This window comes from Oncorhynchus mykiss, chromosome 3 (genome assembly GCF_013265735.2).
Source record: "Oncorhynchus mykiss isolate Arlee chromosome 3, USDA_OmykA_1.1, whole genome shotgun sequence".
Classification (NCBI taxonomy): Eukaryota; Metazoa; Chordata; class Actinopteri; order Salmoniformes; family Salmonidae; genus Oncorhynchus; species Oncorhynchus mykiss.
Genome location: NC_048567.1, coordinates 25740825 through 25757351, shown reverse-complemented (window position 1 = coordinate 25757351; position 16527 = coordinate 25740825). Strand labels below are relative to the sequence as shown.

Genomic DNA, 16527 nt, shown 5'->3' with positions numbered 1-16527 from the left:
GCACTGTTTCTGCATTTCATTTGAGGGACAGCCTACTATATTTCAGGAGATTAGCAATAGGCTAAGCAGTGGAGTATCCTACGGAGAGTAATACAATATATGACATTACATATAGTTTCATTGTTTTTCTTTATTTCCATATCTGCACAGATAACTTAATCAGGAACCAAAAAATATACCAGACAATAAAGTACTAAAAATCTGAAATAGAAATTCCCCCCCACACGGCTGTGCTCTATGGGCCTATGTGGCGTACCGCTTCGTCCACTGTTTGGCTGTTCTGTCATGCTCGGCTCTGTTTGTCGTGTACTGGGTGGCTATGCTTCCAACCAGGGGATCAGCTGAAAGTGAAAAACAACATGAGGGAAATAACAGTTAGAGGGTGGTGAATTTTGAAACAATTACTTTGCTCCAAGTGATGAATTATAAGCATTTTATAACTACTTATGAGTTATGCCAGCTTGTAGTGGTATCATAAGGAATTATACATGCAATATAAGGCATTATGTGTGGGCCTCAAAGTGATACCCATAACTTTTTTTAAAGTAATCCATATCTGAGCACAAAATGACACCAAAGAAATTGACAGGTATTTGCTATTTACCATGTTACCTGCAGATTCAATTTGACCCTTCTCGAGAGTCAGAAATACTCATATTTGTTCTGGTATCATATTTCCAGCCTGGGACAGATGCAGATCTGAAGAGAAACAAGTAAAAGGGGACAAGGAAGCCAATTAGGCTCCCCGATGGATATCTTACCTGGGTTACAGTCTGTGAGCAGAGAGCAGATGGACAGCAGCACCTTGGAGATGGTGAGGGCGGGGCTCCAGTTGTCCTTCAGGATGTCCAGACAGATCACCCCCTGACTGTTGATGTTACAGTGGTAGATCCTTGTCCGAAACGTTACCTTGAGGAAAAACAAAAGTAGAAAACATACATGCCATGTGCATATTAAACATAATAACAAGGCTAGAGACTCCAGATCAAAATCTATACAGAACAAAAATATAAAACGCAACATGTAAAGTGTTGGTCCCATGTTTCATGAGGTGAAATAAAAGATCCCACACATTTTCCATATGGACAAAAAGCTTATTTTGTGCACAAATTGCTTTTCATCCCTGTTAGTGAGCATTACTCCTTTGTCAAGATAATCAATCCACCTGACAGGTGTGGCATATCAAGAAGCTGATTGAACAGCATGATCATTTCACAGGCGCACCTTCTGCTGGGGACAATAAAGGACCACTCTAAAATGTGCAGTTTTGTCACACAACACCACAAATACATTTTGAGGGAGTGTGCAATTAGCCTGCTGACTGCAGGAATATCCACCAGAGCATTAAATGTTCATTTTTCTACCATAAACTGCCTCCAATGTCATTTTAGAGAATACTAGGCAAGTCAGTTAAGAACAAATTCTTATTTACAATGACAGCCTACACCGGCCAAACCCAGACGACGCTGGGCAAATTGTGCGCCACCCTATGGGACTCCCAATCACGGCCGGTTGTGATACAGCCTGGATTCGAACCAGGCTGTCTATAGGGACGCCTCTAGCACTGAGACGCAGTGCCTTAGACCGCTGCGCCACTCGGGAGCCCTGCGGGATTGTTTGAGACCAGCCACCAGGACAGCTGATGAAACAGAAGAATTTCTGTCTCTAATAAAGCCCTTTGTGCGGAAAAACCTATTCTGATTGGCTGCGCCCCTGCCCAGTCATGTGAAATTCATAGATGAAGGCCTAATGATTTTATTTCAATTGACTGATTTCCTTATATGAACTGTAACTCAATAAAATCATTGAAGTGGTTGCATGCTGCGTTTATATTTTTGTTCAGTATAGTTATTTATTAAAGTGGATCAACATTTATTGGGGCAAAAGACAATACATGTAGGGCCGGAATGATACCAGTATCACAATACCTGTTAGTATTGTGGCAAGGACACAAAACAAAGCAGATTTTACTTCTTTAGCAAAACAGCTCTAATGTTGGAAACAAACATCATTTCGTTGTTATCCAGTCACTTTTATTTTCCAAGCTACATCACAATTTTTTTTACATACAGCAGGTTTATTCGTAATTTTTTGGTTTGTAATCGTGATATTACGATCTTGTCTCATCGCTGCTACTCCCCAACGGGCTCAGGAGAGGCGAAGGTCAAATCATGCGTCCTCCAAAACATAACCAACCAAACCTTGCTTCTTAACACCCGCCTACGTAACCGGGAAGCCAGCTGCACCAATGTGTCGGAAGGAAACACAGTTCAACTTACGACCGAAGTCAGCCTGCAGGCGCACTGCCCACCACAAGGAGTCACTAGAGCACGATGAGCCAAGTAAAACCCCCCTTTGCCAATCCCTCCCCAACCCGGACAACGATGGGCCAATTGTGCACCCCCCTATGGGACTCCTGGTCCTGGCCAGTTGTGACACAGCCTGGGAACCAAACACTGAGATGCAGTGCCTTAGACCGCTGCGCCACTCGGGAGGCTCTATACAACAGGCTTTAAAGGACCAAAGAGTTTGGTCTACTTCGTGTTTTCATTTTTGCCATTTTTTCAAAATTGTGATACTGGTATCATCCTGGACTTAATTCAAGCATCAACTACTGAGGAGCAATATGGGACTAACCAATATTCACAGAATCATTTAAACACACAAGGCAGAAAATATCTAACTGTGAAAGAAAATCACATCCATACTGTTCTGGCACCCAAGTGGAGGTGTCAAATGATCTCTGTTGGTTAATGAGAGGACTTCCACATGTTAACAGGGAAAACCTGTCAAACCGCAGGGATGGTAAGTTACTGTAGATATGCTACCTGCTGTGTTCTAGAAACGGGAGGAAATTCAGTCATCCTCATTTCACCATTCTTAAAGAGAAATTCCATATTGTAATGAAATGATCAAATGTGACAAAACAATCCAAATACAATAGAATTTCAGCGAATTTTTATGAAACGTTTGGATTCGTTTTTAGCACATGGAATTAAACTTAGAACGGAAAAGTTAACTAGTGAGCTAACTAGCCAAGCTACAAGCTATGTTCAAATTGTCTATTTAGTTTGTGTTGCTGTTGTGTATCAAATTGCATAGGCTACCTGTCTCTCCTCCTTCTCGGGAAATGACCCGACTCGCACACACACAATACGCACAAACAGAGGCACACGTGTAAATAGCTCTCTAGCATCTGGAAAGTGAGTCTCGTTTTTTGTTTTCTTTTTTTTGCTGTGGCGGCAACAATTTAGCAGCAGCGTAATATAACAGAAACACTGTCGTCGTCGCCGGTCGCATTTTTTGCTGTGTATACCCTGAAGAACAAGCAAATGAATACTAAGTAAATCTGTCCCATTCATTGCGCGGGACTAAACCAAGATGACTGTTTTGTAGAGAGTAAGTAGTGACTGGAAGCTGACGATTGCCTAGTACCTTGGGTGGTTTGAAGGGATAGTCGGGTGTGAAGGCGATGTCCAGGAAAAAGACCCCTCCCTCGTAAACAGAGCCCGGTGGTCCCAGGATGGTTGACCTCCACTCATAGATGTTGTCTCCTTTGGGACCAGCGCTGGTATTAAATGAGAAAGTTACAGATTATTTTAAACTATTAGCCTGGTCACAGATCTGTAAGTGCTATAGCCCACTCCTTTGTTGTTACCCACCAAGTAAACCAAAGGAGAACAGTCTCCCTAATTGGTGTAAACCAGACAACGTTCTTTGTTATTGTTATGGCTCAGGTCACTTATGTGTGTGTGTACTTTGTCTCATTGACACAAGGGACAGATAACTTAAAGCTGCAAATCAGCAGTTGCAAAAATGACAAAGCATTCTCCACACCCGTTTATGTAAAAAGCTAAAAGGGCTAGAGAAATGTAACCACTCAAATTCATAGACAGAGCAATGGACGCTGAGACTGACCATACAAGATTTCAAAATGATTGTTTTAACAATCACTATATAGCCTCAAAACATTGTTAACATTTACTTTGTTTACAAACATTGTAGTGAAACAACCGTATATATTTTGGGTTCTGATGGGGTACAACAGTTGAACTAAGCTGATAAGGTTATAGAATAAGTTATGGGTACATGTAATTAATTCAAAAGTCCCAAAATGGATGAATCGATTGTCCCTTTAAACTACTGCACCTGCAAAACAACGTGTCTGTCAAACTGTTTAGAGCCTATTATCCCTTGGGGTTACACTCGCTTGGTGACCACACAGCTTTATATTGCTTGAGAGAACAGTACATTTTCTCTCAAGCGTCAAAGAAGCCTCCATTCACAACCAATCCCTGATGACGTGCCTCTGTATCATGGCCCATATTGATTTCCTCAGAGCAGATCAGCCTTTATCCTTGGTACATGCTGAACATGTAGTGGGAATTATCTAGGGAGTGATGACTACAAGGCTGATCCAATATAACGTGGAAGATGTAAAAATTCAGCTTCATGTAGATTTCTAATAGAGGTCGACCGATTAATTGGCATGGCCGATTAAAATTTTTCATAACAAATCAGTAAATCGGCATTTTTGGACGCCGATTATGGCCGATTACATTGCATTCCACGAGGAGACAGCGTGGCAGGCTGACCACTTGTTACGTGAGTGCAGCAAGCAGCCACGGTAAGTTGCTAGCTAGCATTAAACTTATCTTATAAAAAAAACAATCAATCTTCACATAATAACTAGTTAACTACACATGGTTTATGATATTACTAGGTTAACTAGCTTGTCCTGCGTTGCATATAATCAATGCGGTGCCTGTTAATTTATCATCGAATCGCAGCCTACTTCGCCAAATGGGTGATTTAACAAAAGCGCATTTGATGAAAAAGCACAATCGTTGCACGAATGTACTTAACTTAACATCAATGCCTTTCTTAAAATCAACACACAGAAGTATATATTTTTTTAACCTGCATATTTAGTTAAAATAAATTAATGTTAGCAGGCAATATTAACTAGGGAAATTGTGTCACTTCTCTTGCGTTCATTGCATGCAGAGTCAGGGTATATGCAACAGCTTGGGCCGCCTGGCTCGTTGCGAACTAATTTGCCAGTCTTTTACACAAGTATGACATAACATTGAAGGTTGTGCAATGTAACAGCAATATTTAGACTTATGGATGCCACCCATTCATTAAAATACGGAACGATTCCGTATTTCACTGAAATAATCAACTTTTTGTTTTCAAAATGATAGTTTCTGGATTTGACCATATTAATGACAAAAAGCTCGTCTTTCTGTGTTTATTACATTATAATTAAGTCTATGATTTGATAGAGCAGTCTGACTGAGCGGTGGTAGGCAGCAACAGGCTCGTAAGCATTCATTCAAACTTTACTGCGTTTGCCAGCAGCTCTTAGCAATGCTTGATTCATAGCGCTGTTTATGACTTCAAGCCTATCAACTCCTGAGATTAGGCTGGCAATACTAAAGTGCTTATTAGAACATTCAATAGTCCAAGGTATATGAAATACAAAATGGTATAGAGAGAAATAGTCGACACGGCATAATTCCTATAACTACAACCTAAAACTTCTTAACTGGGAATATTGAACCACCAGCTTTCATATGTTCTGAGCAAGGAACTTAAAACTTCTTAGGGCTGCAATCCCGTTAACGGGATTGATATGACAACAGCCAGTGAAAGTGCAGAGCGCCAAATTCAAACAGAAATCTCATAATTAAAATTCCTCAAACATACATCTTATACCATTTTAAAGGTAATCTTGTTGTTAATCCCACCAAAGTGTCCGATTTCAAATAGGCTTTACAGCGAAAGCACCACAAACGATTATGTTAGGTCAGAGCCAAGCCACACAAAAAGCACAAAGAGATAAAATTAATCACTAACCTTTGATGATCTTCATCAGATGACACTCATAGGACTTCATGTTACACAATACATGTATGTTTTGTTCGATAAAGTGCATATTTATATTAAAGCAATCTCTGTATACATTGGTGCGTTATGTTCACTAGTTCCAAAAACATCCGGTAATATTGCAGAGAGCCACATCATTTTACAGAAACTCATTATAAATGTCGATGAAAATACAATTGTTAGACATGGAAATATAGATACACTTCTCCTTAATGCAACCGCTGTGTCAGATTTAAAAAAATCTTTACAGAAAAAGCAAACCATTCAATAATCTGAGTACAGCTTTCAGACTACAAAGCAGCCAAAAAGATATCCGCCATATTGGGTAGTCAACATTAGTCATAAATAGCATTATAAATATTCACTTACCTTTGATGATCTTCATCAGAATGCATTCCCAGGAATCCCAGTTCCACATTAAATGTTTGATTTGTTCGATAATGTCCATCATTTTTGTCCAAAGAGCTACTTTTGTTAGCACGTTTGGTAAACAAATCCAAAGTCATGAAGTGCGTTCCCTAGATGCAGACGAAATGTCAAAACGTTCCGTTACTGTCCGTAGAAACATGTCAGACGATGTATGGAATCAATCTTTAGGATGTTTTTAACATAAAACGTCAATAATATTCCAACCGGAGAATTCCTGTGTCTTCAGAAAAGCAAAGGAACGCAGCTACCTCTCATGTGAAATGCTCGTGACCAGCGCGTGACTGCTGGCAGACCTCTGACTCATTCCTCTCTCATTCGGTACCACTTCACAGTAGAATCCTCAAACAAGTTTCTAAAGATGGTTGACATCTAGTGGAAGCCTTGGGAAGTGCAAAATAACCAATATCCCACTGTGTATTCAATAGGGGCTGGGTTGAAAATTGACCAACCTCAGATTTCCCACTTCCTGTTTGGATTTCTTCTCAGGTTTTTGCCTGCCATATGAGTTCTGTTATACTCACAGACATCATTCAACAGTTTTAGAAACTTCAGAGTGTTTTATATCCAATACTAATAATACTATGCATATATTAGCCACTGGGATTGAGGAGCAGGCAGTTTCCTCTGGGCACGTTTCTTCCAAACTACTCAATACTGCCCCTGCAGCCATAAGAAGTTAAAACGTTTTTTATTTTTTACTTTATGTTCTGAGCAAGGAACTTCAATGTTTATTTTTTATTTTTACATTTTTACATTGCACTTTTACTTTCTTCTCCAACACTGTGTTTTTGTATTATTTAAACCAAATTGAGAATGTTTCATTATTTATTTGAGACTAATAGATTTGAGACTAATAAAATAGATTTGATGTATCATATTAAATTATTGTCCTTTCAGTATTGTATAATTGTCATTATTACAAATATATATAGAACATTTGTCCGATTAATCGGTATCAGCTTTTTTTGGTCCTCCAATAAATCAGCATCGAAAAATCATACTCGGTTGATTTCTAAACACCTTTTTTCTCACCATCTTAATCCAGCCTTGCATTTCAAGTCTAAACATTTTGATTAAAATAGAAGGTGCAGCTTTATTTTATCAGCATATGGGACAACATGAGAAAAATCAGAAAGTAATGCAAGCCTTTATGAATAAGTGGTCAAATCATTATTGTTTGGAGAGTCGCATGTAGGTATTGACCATGGCAATACGAAAGACTGTGGACGGATTAGAACAGAGAAGATGAGCTCAAATAAAACCAACCTGCAGTTTGGCGGAGGGTCCAGCGTGATATCTGCCAGCTCTTTCTGAATCCTGCAGAAACAAACATGCCTTCAGATCAATCATTGATTGCCCAGTCGTATCTTTACACACCTTTGTTTTCTCAGCCATGGTCGAATACAGTGAGGCTAGAATATTTTGAAACACAAATAAAGTACAGAGAATATCATCTAGGAGATTAACCCACCCCTCTGACTAAATGTCACTTTGTTGGTGTTGTGTGTGACAACCAGACAATATTTCATGAGGTTTGGGTGTTACCTCTTCGCACTGGTGGATAGCAGCTTGGAGGTCTTGCTCATACTGGCTTTGCTCTCCCGTTTCTTGCAAGGTGTGTCCTTCGGTTTGTTTTGATTGGAGGAAGAAGATGAAGAGCTGGTGCTGACACGCGACTCCTCATCCGACATACCGGTTTGGACAAGAAATTAGCAGGAACCTACAATGCGATTGTGATGCAGCAGTTGAAGAACAAAAAAGCAGTAGCTTTTGACAAATTGACAAAGTTGACAAATGAAATTGCTTTCAAGCTATTTGCAAAATGAAGTTACGTTACAGTTATGACAGAGCACCTTAGACATTCTAGGAAAAAACAGCTACCTCAAAATAGCTTGCTGAGATTACCTAAAAACAAGCCACTTCAACACAGCTACGACCAGTGACTTTTTCATAGCAGGTTAGGAGAATTAGGTTAAGGTTAGGAAAAGGTGTTGTGAAAATGCTTTCCTAACCTGCTAGAAAAAGTCACTTCCGGTCATAGCTGTATTGAGGTGGCATGTTTTTAGGGAGTCCCTAGACTTAACGGAGATGCCAACAACCTGATGCATCTGCTTTTCAGGGATACCGTTTATTCAACTTAGCTTTTACACCTGCTACGTTAGGTTACGGCAGTGGTTTACAACCTTTTTCGGTCACTGTACCACCAACATAATTTTGCTCTGCCCAGAGTACCCCCTCATGTGCATTTTACCAGCAGGCCTATGGTCTCATGAGTCTTCAAGTACCCTCTGTGGATAGGCAAAGTACCCCTGGTTGGGAACCACTGGGTTAGGGAGTCCCATACTGCTTGGCTAGTGCTCCGTTGAAATAGAAGTAACTGGCTAGCTGCCACCCCCTGGCAATAATATTGTGATTATGGATGGTTGCGCAAACAATGTTGGCCAGCCCTGATATGGCAAGCCTCCATTATTCCCCAAATGTAATAGATCATGAATGATATGTAAAAATGTAGCTAATTTACCGTCAGCTAATAATACAAGCGCCCAGAGGAACAAATGGAGTTTATGTTTGCAACTGCTTGTGCCAAGTCAAGCTGGTTGGACTAGGTTTGGTTAACTATGTGGACATTAACAGCTGGCTAGCATAACCATCTAGCTAGCTAGTTAACGCTAGTCACAAACCGCCGACCTGATTTCCTCGCCCCCCCCCATTAGCCGACCGTTTGACTGCCCAGACCGTAGCCAAAGTTCGCAAAATATTGTAGTTACATGAAAGTTGACGCCCACCTCAACCTTTCAACGTTCTGAGATATTTAACTTAGCAAACGTTAGTTGGCTATCTAGCTATAAGGCAAACAACGTTACACCATACAGTGAAGCTAGCTTAGCTACTAACATTACTAGCTTGAGCTAGCTAACGTTAGATTTATTTCCTGAGCCAGGCAGTGTCACCACAAATGTGTCTGTCGAGTCGTTAACTAGCCGTCTTTTCCAATACAAAACTAATTGAATACACTCATTGAATGTCAATGTATTTTATAAATCATGAGACCTATTCAATATTAAAAGTAACGTTAGCCAAGTAGCAAATTACCTCCTTTGTGTCTGGATCTCCCCACTGCCTGAGCTCGTGCGTATAGCCTTCTGTGGAACGGAAGTGCCGCGGGTGCAGTGGAATCATATCGCGCACTCACTATGATGACAGTATATCGGCGCATAGGGATCATTCAATATTAGGTCATGGTAGACTGATATGACATTTTGATATCATACATTTAATATCATACATTTAAAAAAGATGCACGAAAAAGCACTTGTCGGATGAGGGACAATATAAAATGTGGAGTATCACTGAATATGGTGTTACCAAGTCAGGGTGAGAGAGAGGTTCATATATGGTCTATGGTTCATGCCCACCTCTAACCTAGACCTGTAATGCAGTTTGTTCTGCTGTAGTCTATTTTACCCTGGTTTCACAGATTCCCTGGATTCCCCAGAGTTCATTATATGCATAGGCAGTGGCAATGTGTGTCAGTCAGTCATGAGGCAGAAGACTGATAGGTCCAGAGATGATCATTTTAACACCTGTCACAGACCACAGAGGGTTCACAGTTACAGAACAGAGAGTATAGTCACAAGCCAACCAGTGTTTTATTGGGTGCTTCATTAATACAAGTCATAACAAACCACCCTGCCATGCCAGAGTAGCCAGTAAATGTACAAGTCCTGCCTCTTTCACAAGCAGACCTATATTTCTGTGGTCTGCCTCAAAAGAGTTTGAAAAAATACATACAGTACAAACAAAACCAAAGAGCACAGAAGAGCATGACATGTCATTTGATGCAAATCTTCCTCCTGTTCCATGCAGATAACATTGATGACTGGAATAGGAAATTAAAAAACACAAAATAACCTAGGGTACAGTAAAAAGAGTATATAATCTGCATTTTGTTCCTGGAGCCACTATGAAAACAAAGATACCTACTGTATAGTTGAGGGACAATACTCATCAGAATAATAGTATTTTTTCAATACAATTCCAACATTCAGATATTGGAAAATAAAATCCCAATCTACTCTTTGTATAAAAAAAGAAGAAGCTTTCAAGTCAACAAGGAACAAAGGACAGTTCTTTACAAATAAAAGGTAGATACAAAGTTTAGGGGGGAGGATTACAGGTATACCGTTGCACTTAGTGAGTGTGCTTTGAAAGGCTGGGGGGAGAGGTAGAGAGGTACAGTGGGGGGGGGGGGGGGGGGGGCAGTGGAAAAGTCAGACGGGGATCTATGTGGCATATCTCTTCGTCCACTGCTTGGCTATTCTGTCATGTTCCGTTCTGTTGGTCAGGTATTGTGTGGCAATGCTCCCCACCAGAGGGTCCGCTGCAATGACAAAAGGAAAAGGATGCAGATCAGAGCATGCATTAATGAATAGCATTTCACCGGTGTATGGTTTTTGGACCCAGAGAGAGTTTAGAGCATATTATTACATTGTATTAAAATATGAATAAGGACTTTTTTTTAAAAGATCATTTTAAATCCCTCAACAGGTTCAATGGCAACAGAGCTACTGTCCCTGGGGAAGGGAACGCTAGAACTCTGCTAGTAGAGCTGCAGACAGTTATCAATGAAACATTATCACCATCTCTGTGTATAGATGTTTCATGCTGTGAGTTTACATTATCTACACACAGAGATGGTGATAATGCTTAATGCGGTGAGTTTACACTATCGCTATCTCTGTGTGTAGATAGTGTAAACTCAAATGTAATTTAAAATCAGTCATGAATCACCAGCTGAAATGAGAACACTGCAGATCCTGATGTGGACATTGACGGGTCTCTTACCTGGGTTACAGTCTGTGAGCAGAGAGCAGATGGACAGCAGCACCTTGGAGATGGTGAGGGCGGGGCTCCAGTTGTCCTTCAGGATGTCCAGACAGATCACCCCCTGACTGTTGATGTTACAGTGGTAGATCCTTGTCCGAAACGTTACCTGGTAAGTACAGGAAAAGACAGCATTTATAGTTTAGAACCCTGGTTCAGCAGCAATACTGACAGTAGAATAGTCTGAATTGGACAAAATAAAGTAGCAGTATGTGTAATTTCTTCGTTGAGCAGATGGTGACCACCCTTATAACACGGCTGCAGACCTTCGATATACCAGAACAAAATACCAGAATTGTCATATGCCTTCTAATTTCCTTAGGCTTTAATATAGCCAACAGGGGGCAGCATGGTGCATTTACCAATATGCAGAAAATATGTATAATTGTCATGAAATGCCCCAGGAAAAAACCCATGCCCATCTCTAATCTCGCTATAACCATTACATATATTAGTTTGAGAGGAAAACAATCATTCCCATAAGACTTTAACAGGGATTCAAATGAGGGGTCAAAATTACTTTATTTGGTTTCAAATGTGCTGACGTCAAACCTTTGTACAAGAAACATCCACACAAACATCCCTGTTAAGTTTACTATCATGTTTCTGATTGACCGTGAGTCTGACATCTGTTTAGGCCTGACACCTGACACCAGCCCAGTCCTCCAATCACCAACATCTGGACAGACTGACCCTGACCTTGCAGAGGAAACTTCTAATGAGCCTTGGCATTCTGAACACACAGAGAACAGGACATTCATTATAAATAACCCCACAATGGTGCACTCTGCCCCACTAACCCTAACAACTGAATCTTATACTTCCGATCTGTCCAACAAGCTTGTCAAACTGGAGTTTCAGTTAGGGGCTTGAAAAAAGCTATGGTAAGAGTCTATAGTATACAGCAAAACTCCAACGGAGCATGTATCATGTGCTATAGTGACGGAAGGACTGGCTACAGATCACAGTGGGACAAAACACTTGAGCCCTCTGGCTACACTGAGCAGAGCCTGTGGATTTGTTTGAGTCTGCTGTCAAACAGCAGAGCCGGTTCTTACACAGCTCAGAGAGAAACAGAGACAAAAAGAGAGAATGAAAGAAGGGGGGAGGAAACAGAGAGAGTCAGAACTCAAAATGAAAGCCAGTGAGAGGGAAATTGGGTTATAAGAAGCAAAGAGATATCCAAAAGCACATTTCATACAATGATAATGACATCCACTCAACAACCGAAAATACTCCACAGGGTACGTTTCATGAAAAGGCTAATAAAGAATGAATTGAAAATATGAACAGTGAAACTGGTAAAGGCTTGGCGGAGCACACCAGATTTCCAGAAAATCATGTTAGCTGTTGAAATTACATTAAAGCAAGAGTTCTCCACACAGGAAGAGAGCAGCACAATGGCACTAAAGCTATAAACCATTTGTGGTCACAGTGTGGTGGTGGGTGCTGACCTTGGGTGGTTTGAAGGGGTAGTCGGGTGTGAAGGCGATGTCCAGGAAAAAGACCCCTCCCTCGTAAACAGAGCCCGGTGGTCCCAGGATGGTTGACCTCCACTCATAGATGTTGTCTCCTTTGGGGCCGGCGCTGAAACAGAAACATGTCAATATGTTAAGCAACTCAGGGCATTGGGATTGACAACCGGCTACTGACAGAGTAGCCTAGAGTAGACAGTCTGAGTCCAAGTGAGCAAGAGAGGAGGAAATGCTAGTTTCTGACGAGTTAATGAAGCAGAGATTTGAGATTCTCAGTTTGTACTTTTAGCCTGAGTTTTAGTTCTGTTCAATGATTATCACTCAAGCTATCTAGGTTGTGCTACCAAAGAAAATCTGAAACATTCTTAAACCCCCCCAAAATGTGCAACATTCAAAGGCTAATATGATCATCCATCCATTGAAATAAACAGTTTGTTAGTTGGATTGAGGATTATCATTTCACAAATAGAGAACAATTTAGCTATGTCAATTCATACAATATATACACAAAAATGTAATTGTATCTTGAAAGTCCTTTATTAGATGAGTAGTTATGTTGAGTGGGGTGAGGGTCACATCTGTTGGATAGTCTGGTAATTAATGTGATTTCCATATTAAGTCTCCACCCTCCCCCAACAGAAGACTGTCTTGAACACCGACCAGATCAGAAATCCCAGGACAAATGAGCAATTCCTCAGATTTCATGTCATTACTGTACATGAACTTTAACATCGACCAAACCCACAGGTACACAAGAGCATACACACACACGACGACGACTGCTCACACAGATGCTCACACATACTTAGAGATTGGGAGCAGGATTGCAGCAGCACAGAAAACACATGACTAGCAAAGTCACCAATCGCTTTGTTCATCTTGACAAGCACCAATAATCTGTGACTGACGTTTCCAGGTGGCCATGTCAGAATGAAATGACTAGCAAGTTATGCTTTCTCCACAACATAATAACCTCAAATAGCGCGACTTGAGTATCAAACAAGTGTCTGACTCAGTGCATGCCCATGAGAATGGATCAGTCTCCACAAATAGAATGAAAGGACGAGACGCTTCCTCTTTCCTGTAGTGTCAACACATTCAGATTTCATCTTATACTATTTATTTTTCTAAAGCAACTATTCGAAGCCTTCTTTAATTAGTTAAGGGACTTGAATATTTTTCAATAGCTGTTTTGTGCCCATAAGAGCAATGCAAATATGGACTTATCTTGATGAGGCACAAAGGAAATCTGTTTTATACTGGTATGATTTGGAAATGACTTAAGCATATCATCTGGAGACCATATTGGGAAATATTCATTGTCAGTGCATTGCAACAGGGAAGATGTGGCCTATTAATAGCTAGCTGTAATGAATCTGTAATGAAGAAATATTCTGATGTTGCTTAGGTGGGTGAGGTAACCACTGCACTGTTCATGGAGAAAATGAGTTGCAACCAGACACAGGGAGAACTGTTTTTATGTGGGTGGGGGAAGAAGTTATTTACTCATCTACACATCCCTGCACCAGAGGTAATCTGCAAATTTAATGAGTCATATTCACAAGGCCCGAAACAGAAGAAAGATGAGTAAAATGGGAAGGTTGTATGTGAAATTATACAACGAGAACTACTGGTTTTCATTTTCCGTTGTAAAGGGTTTTGTTACAGTGTGCCATTTTGAACGCACACTTTAGCTGTAGGCAATTTCCTTTTCAATACTCACGGGAAAAAATCAAATTTAAATCAAGCGCCTACATAAAACATGATTCAAGGTGAAAAACTCATTGTTGCTTGATGCAATAATAAAAAATAAATACCTCCCACTGTGCCAGATGTGTGATCCTTTTCAAAGCAGCACAGATACAGGGACTCTTTCATGTCCTTTGAGGCAGATCACTTTCCAGCCCAGATGAGATAGATGAGACAGCATGGCAGAGGATCCACTCTACACCACCTCTGTGTAGATCTGACAACACACGGACCTCTGGGTAAAGGCTAAGTCAATAGTTTAAAGTACATGCCACGACTGTAGGTTGCCCGGCAACCACCCCCCCACCCCACCCGCAGGGATTGCGGTGCTTTGTGGAGGCTGCCTAAGCATTCAGGACCTGACTGACAGTGTCTCATTAGAACAGTGGAGTGGGAGAGCAGGGCCGAGGCCACAGCATCGGACTGAGACAGAGAGAGGCTGTCTAGGTTAAGGATATCGACTGAATCAGCATCCTGAATGGCCAGGTTTAGGTGTCAAGGGAGATTCTGCACACCCTTACATCCTGCTTTGGTCATGGGATGAATAGAGATGTTTTATAGCAGATCCTATTCACCAAGCCCAAAACTGTGCAAGGGGTATAAGTAATCATTACTAAACCACTTTAAAAATGCACAATGATTTTTAATGCTAGTCAAAGGATTGCAATTTTGGATGCTTACCATTCATAGGGAATGAATGTGCCTGCTCAAAATCTTACGTCAAGTCGCTAGACTTTAACCCCAGATCTAACCCGAGACTAGTTTGACTGCATATAGGCCTATAGCCGAATACTGCGATTTCGCAACAGTAATAGAGCTCTCCTCGCTCTACTATGGGAACACTCATCCTTTAATGCAGACATATGAGTTCAATACACATGACATTAACACATGAAATCGCTACGGTTTACAATAATATCCTCTGTGCGACTCGAGAGTTATAATAAATCTACAGGACGTCAGTAGATTTCTTTGAGTCACAGAGTATTTGGGTCATTTCTTCCAAGAATCTGGGATGCATTAGTGTGCGGGTGTCCGTGAGAATCTACCACTAGCCATCCTCTGCGATTACACTCATGTGGGAATGGCTCCGACAGCTGGAGTGCTGCCTCCGCAACAGAATGCAACCCAACAGAATCCCCAAATAAAACCCCTCAGGCCCGATTTACTCTGCTTTCAAACCACTTATCATCTTGTTCGAATCCAAATGTTAAAAAACAGAATGCCAAGCTAAAACATGTTATGCTTGTCAGTTAGCTAGGCATGGTTGATTCCTTTTTAACATGATACAAGTTGTATCTCATATTTTATCATGCCATATTCTAAATGGAATAATACACTGGTAAATCTGGCATACATATAGACATTTTCAATTAACGGAAGATGGCTATTCATATGACCACAGACACAAAACCACTGACTAGATCATCTACATGATGTTGAACGACGACATGGACAAACCACATACATATCATAATGAACCATGTTCATTTCATGCATGCTCTTACATGCCCATAGACAGTGGACAAAGAATCTATTCTGAAATACATCTCATTACTGCCTTAATTTTGCCGGACCTCAGAAAGAGGTCTCTATAATAAATACAAATAACACCATTTCAATATAAAATATACTAGGCTGGCTGACACAAAGGAACCCTAACAAAATGTTGTTTTTATGGAGGCGGTGTACTGCAGGCCTTCTCCATTCATACGCCGTTCCACTTCACACCAACATTACTGGAAACTATCCATGTAACAAGCTGTGATCCATAAGTAACGGAGACCAGACATAATTTCCATATATATTGAATGACCTTTCCTTGCAGTGGCTGTGAGAGACTAGTGCACCCCGTGTCCCATTTAACATGGTCTATATTACATGATTCCAGACAATCTAGAGATTGTGCCAACATGCCAAAACCTTTATCTTGTTGTATGGCGATTACAGTAATCTCTGGCAAATCGGTGACCTTCCCTCCCCGGGCTATCGCCAGCTCTGGTAATTCTCCCTGACATCAGGGAAGCAGTTGAGTTGACGAGCAGATGCAGACAGGTGATCAGCCTGTGTCATTTATCCTACTCATGATGACAGAGAC

At 40.8% G+C, this 16527-nt stretch overlaps 2 protein-coding genes across 5 annotated transcripts in view; both read right to left on the bottom strand.

Annotated features, from left to right (window-relative positions):
* Positions 1-110: 110 nt before the first annotated feature.
* On the bottom strand, positions 111-9566 carry LOC110515611 (ubiquitin-conjugating enzyme E2 E1). Of its 2 annotated transcripts, none has more exons than XM_021594448.2 (6): positions 9415-9566; positions 7867-8041; positions 7588-7656; positions 3436-3568; positions 762-909; positions 111-341 (listed from the first exon to the last, which is right to left on the bottom strand). In XM_021594448.2, the coding sequence occupies exons 2-6, from the start codon at positions 8010-8012 to the stop codon at positions 244-246; spliced, it is 594 nt and encodes a 197-aa protein (XP_021450123.1). In that variant the 5' UTR covers positions 8013-8041; positions 9415-9566; the 3' UTR covers positions 111-243. The 2 variants fall into 2 exon arrangements, with proteins under 2 accessions (XP_021450123.1, XP_021450128.1); XM_021594453.2 differs by having other exon boundaries at positions 7588-7638; positions 9415-9565.
* A 381-nt stretch (positions 9567-9947) lies between these two features.
* Positions 9948-16527, bottom strand: part of LOC110515597 (ubiquitin-conjugating enzyme E2 E2) — a 30118-nt gene continuing 23538 nt past the window's right edge. For all 3 annotated transcript variants that reach the window (XM_021594439.2, XM_036973334.1, XM_036973321.1), the window contains exons 4-6: positions 12660-12792; positions 11167-11314; positions 9948-10702 (exon numbers count right to left, since the gene is read on the bottom strand). In XM_021594439.2, coding sequence (XP_021450114.1) covers positions 10605-10702; positions 11167-11314; positions 12660-12792 — 379 coding nt within the window. In that variant the 3' untranslated portion in view covers positions 9948-10604. The remainder of the gene's footprint in view (positions 10703-11166; positions 11315-12659; positions 12793-16527) is intronic.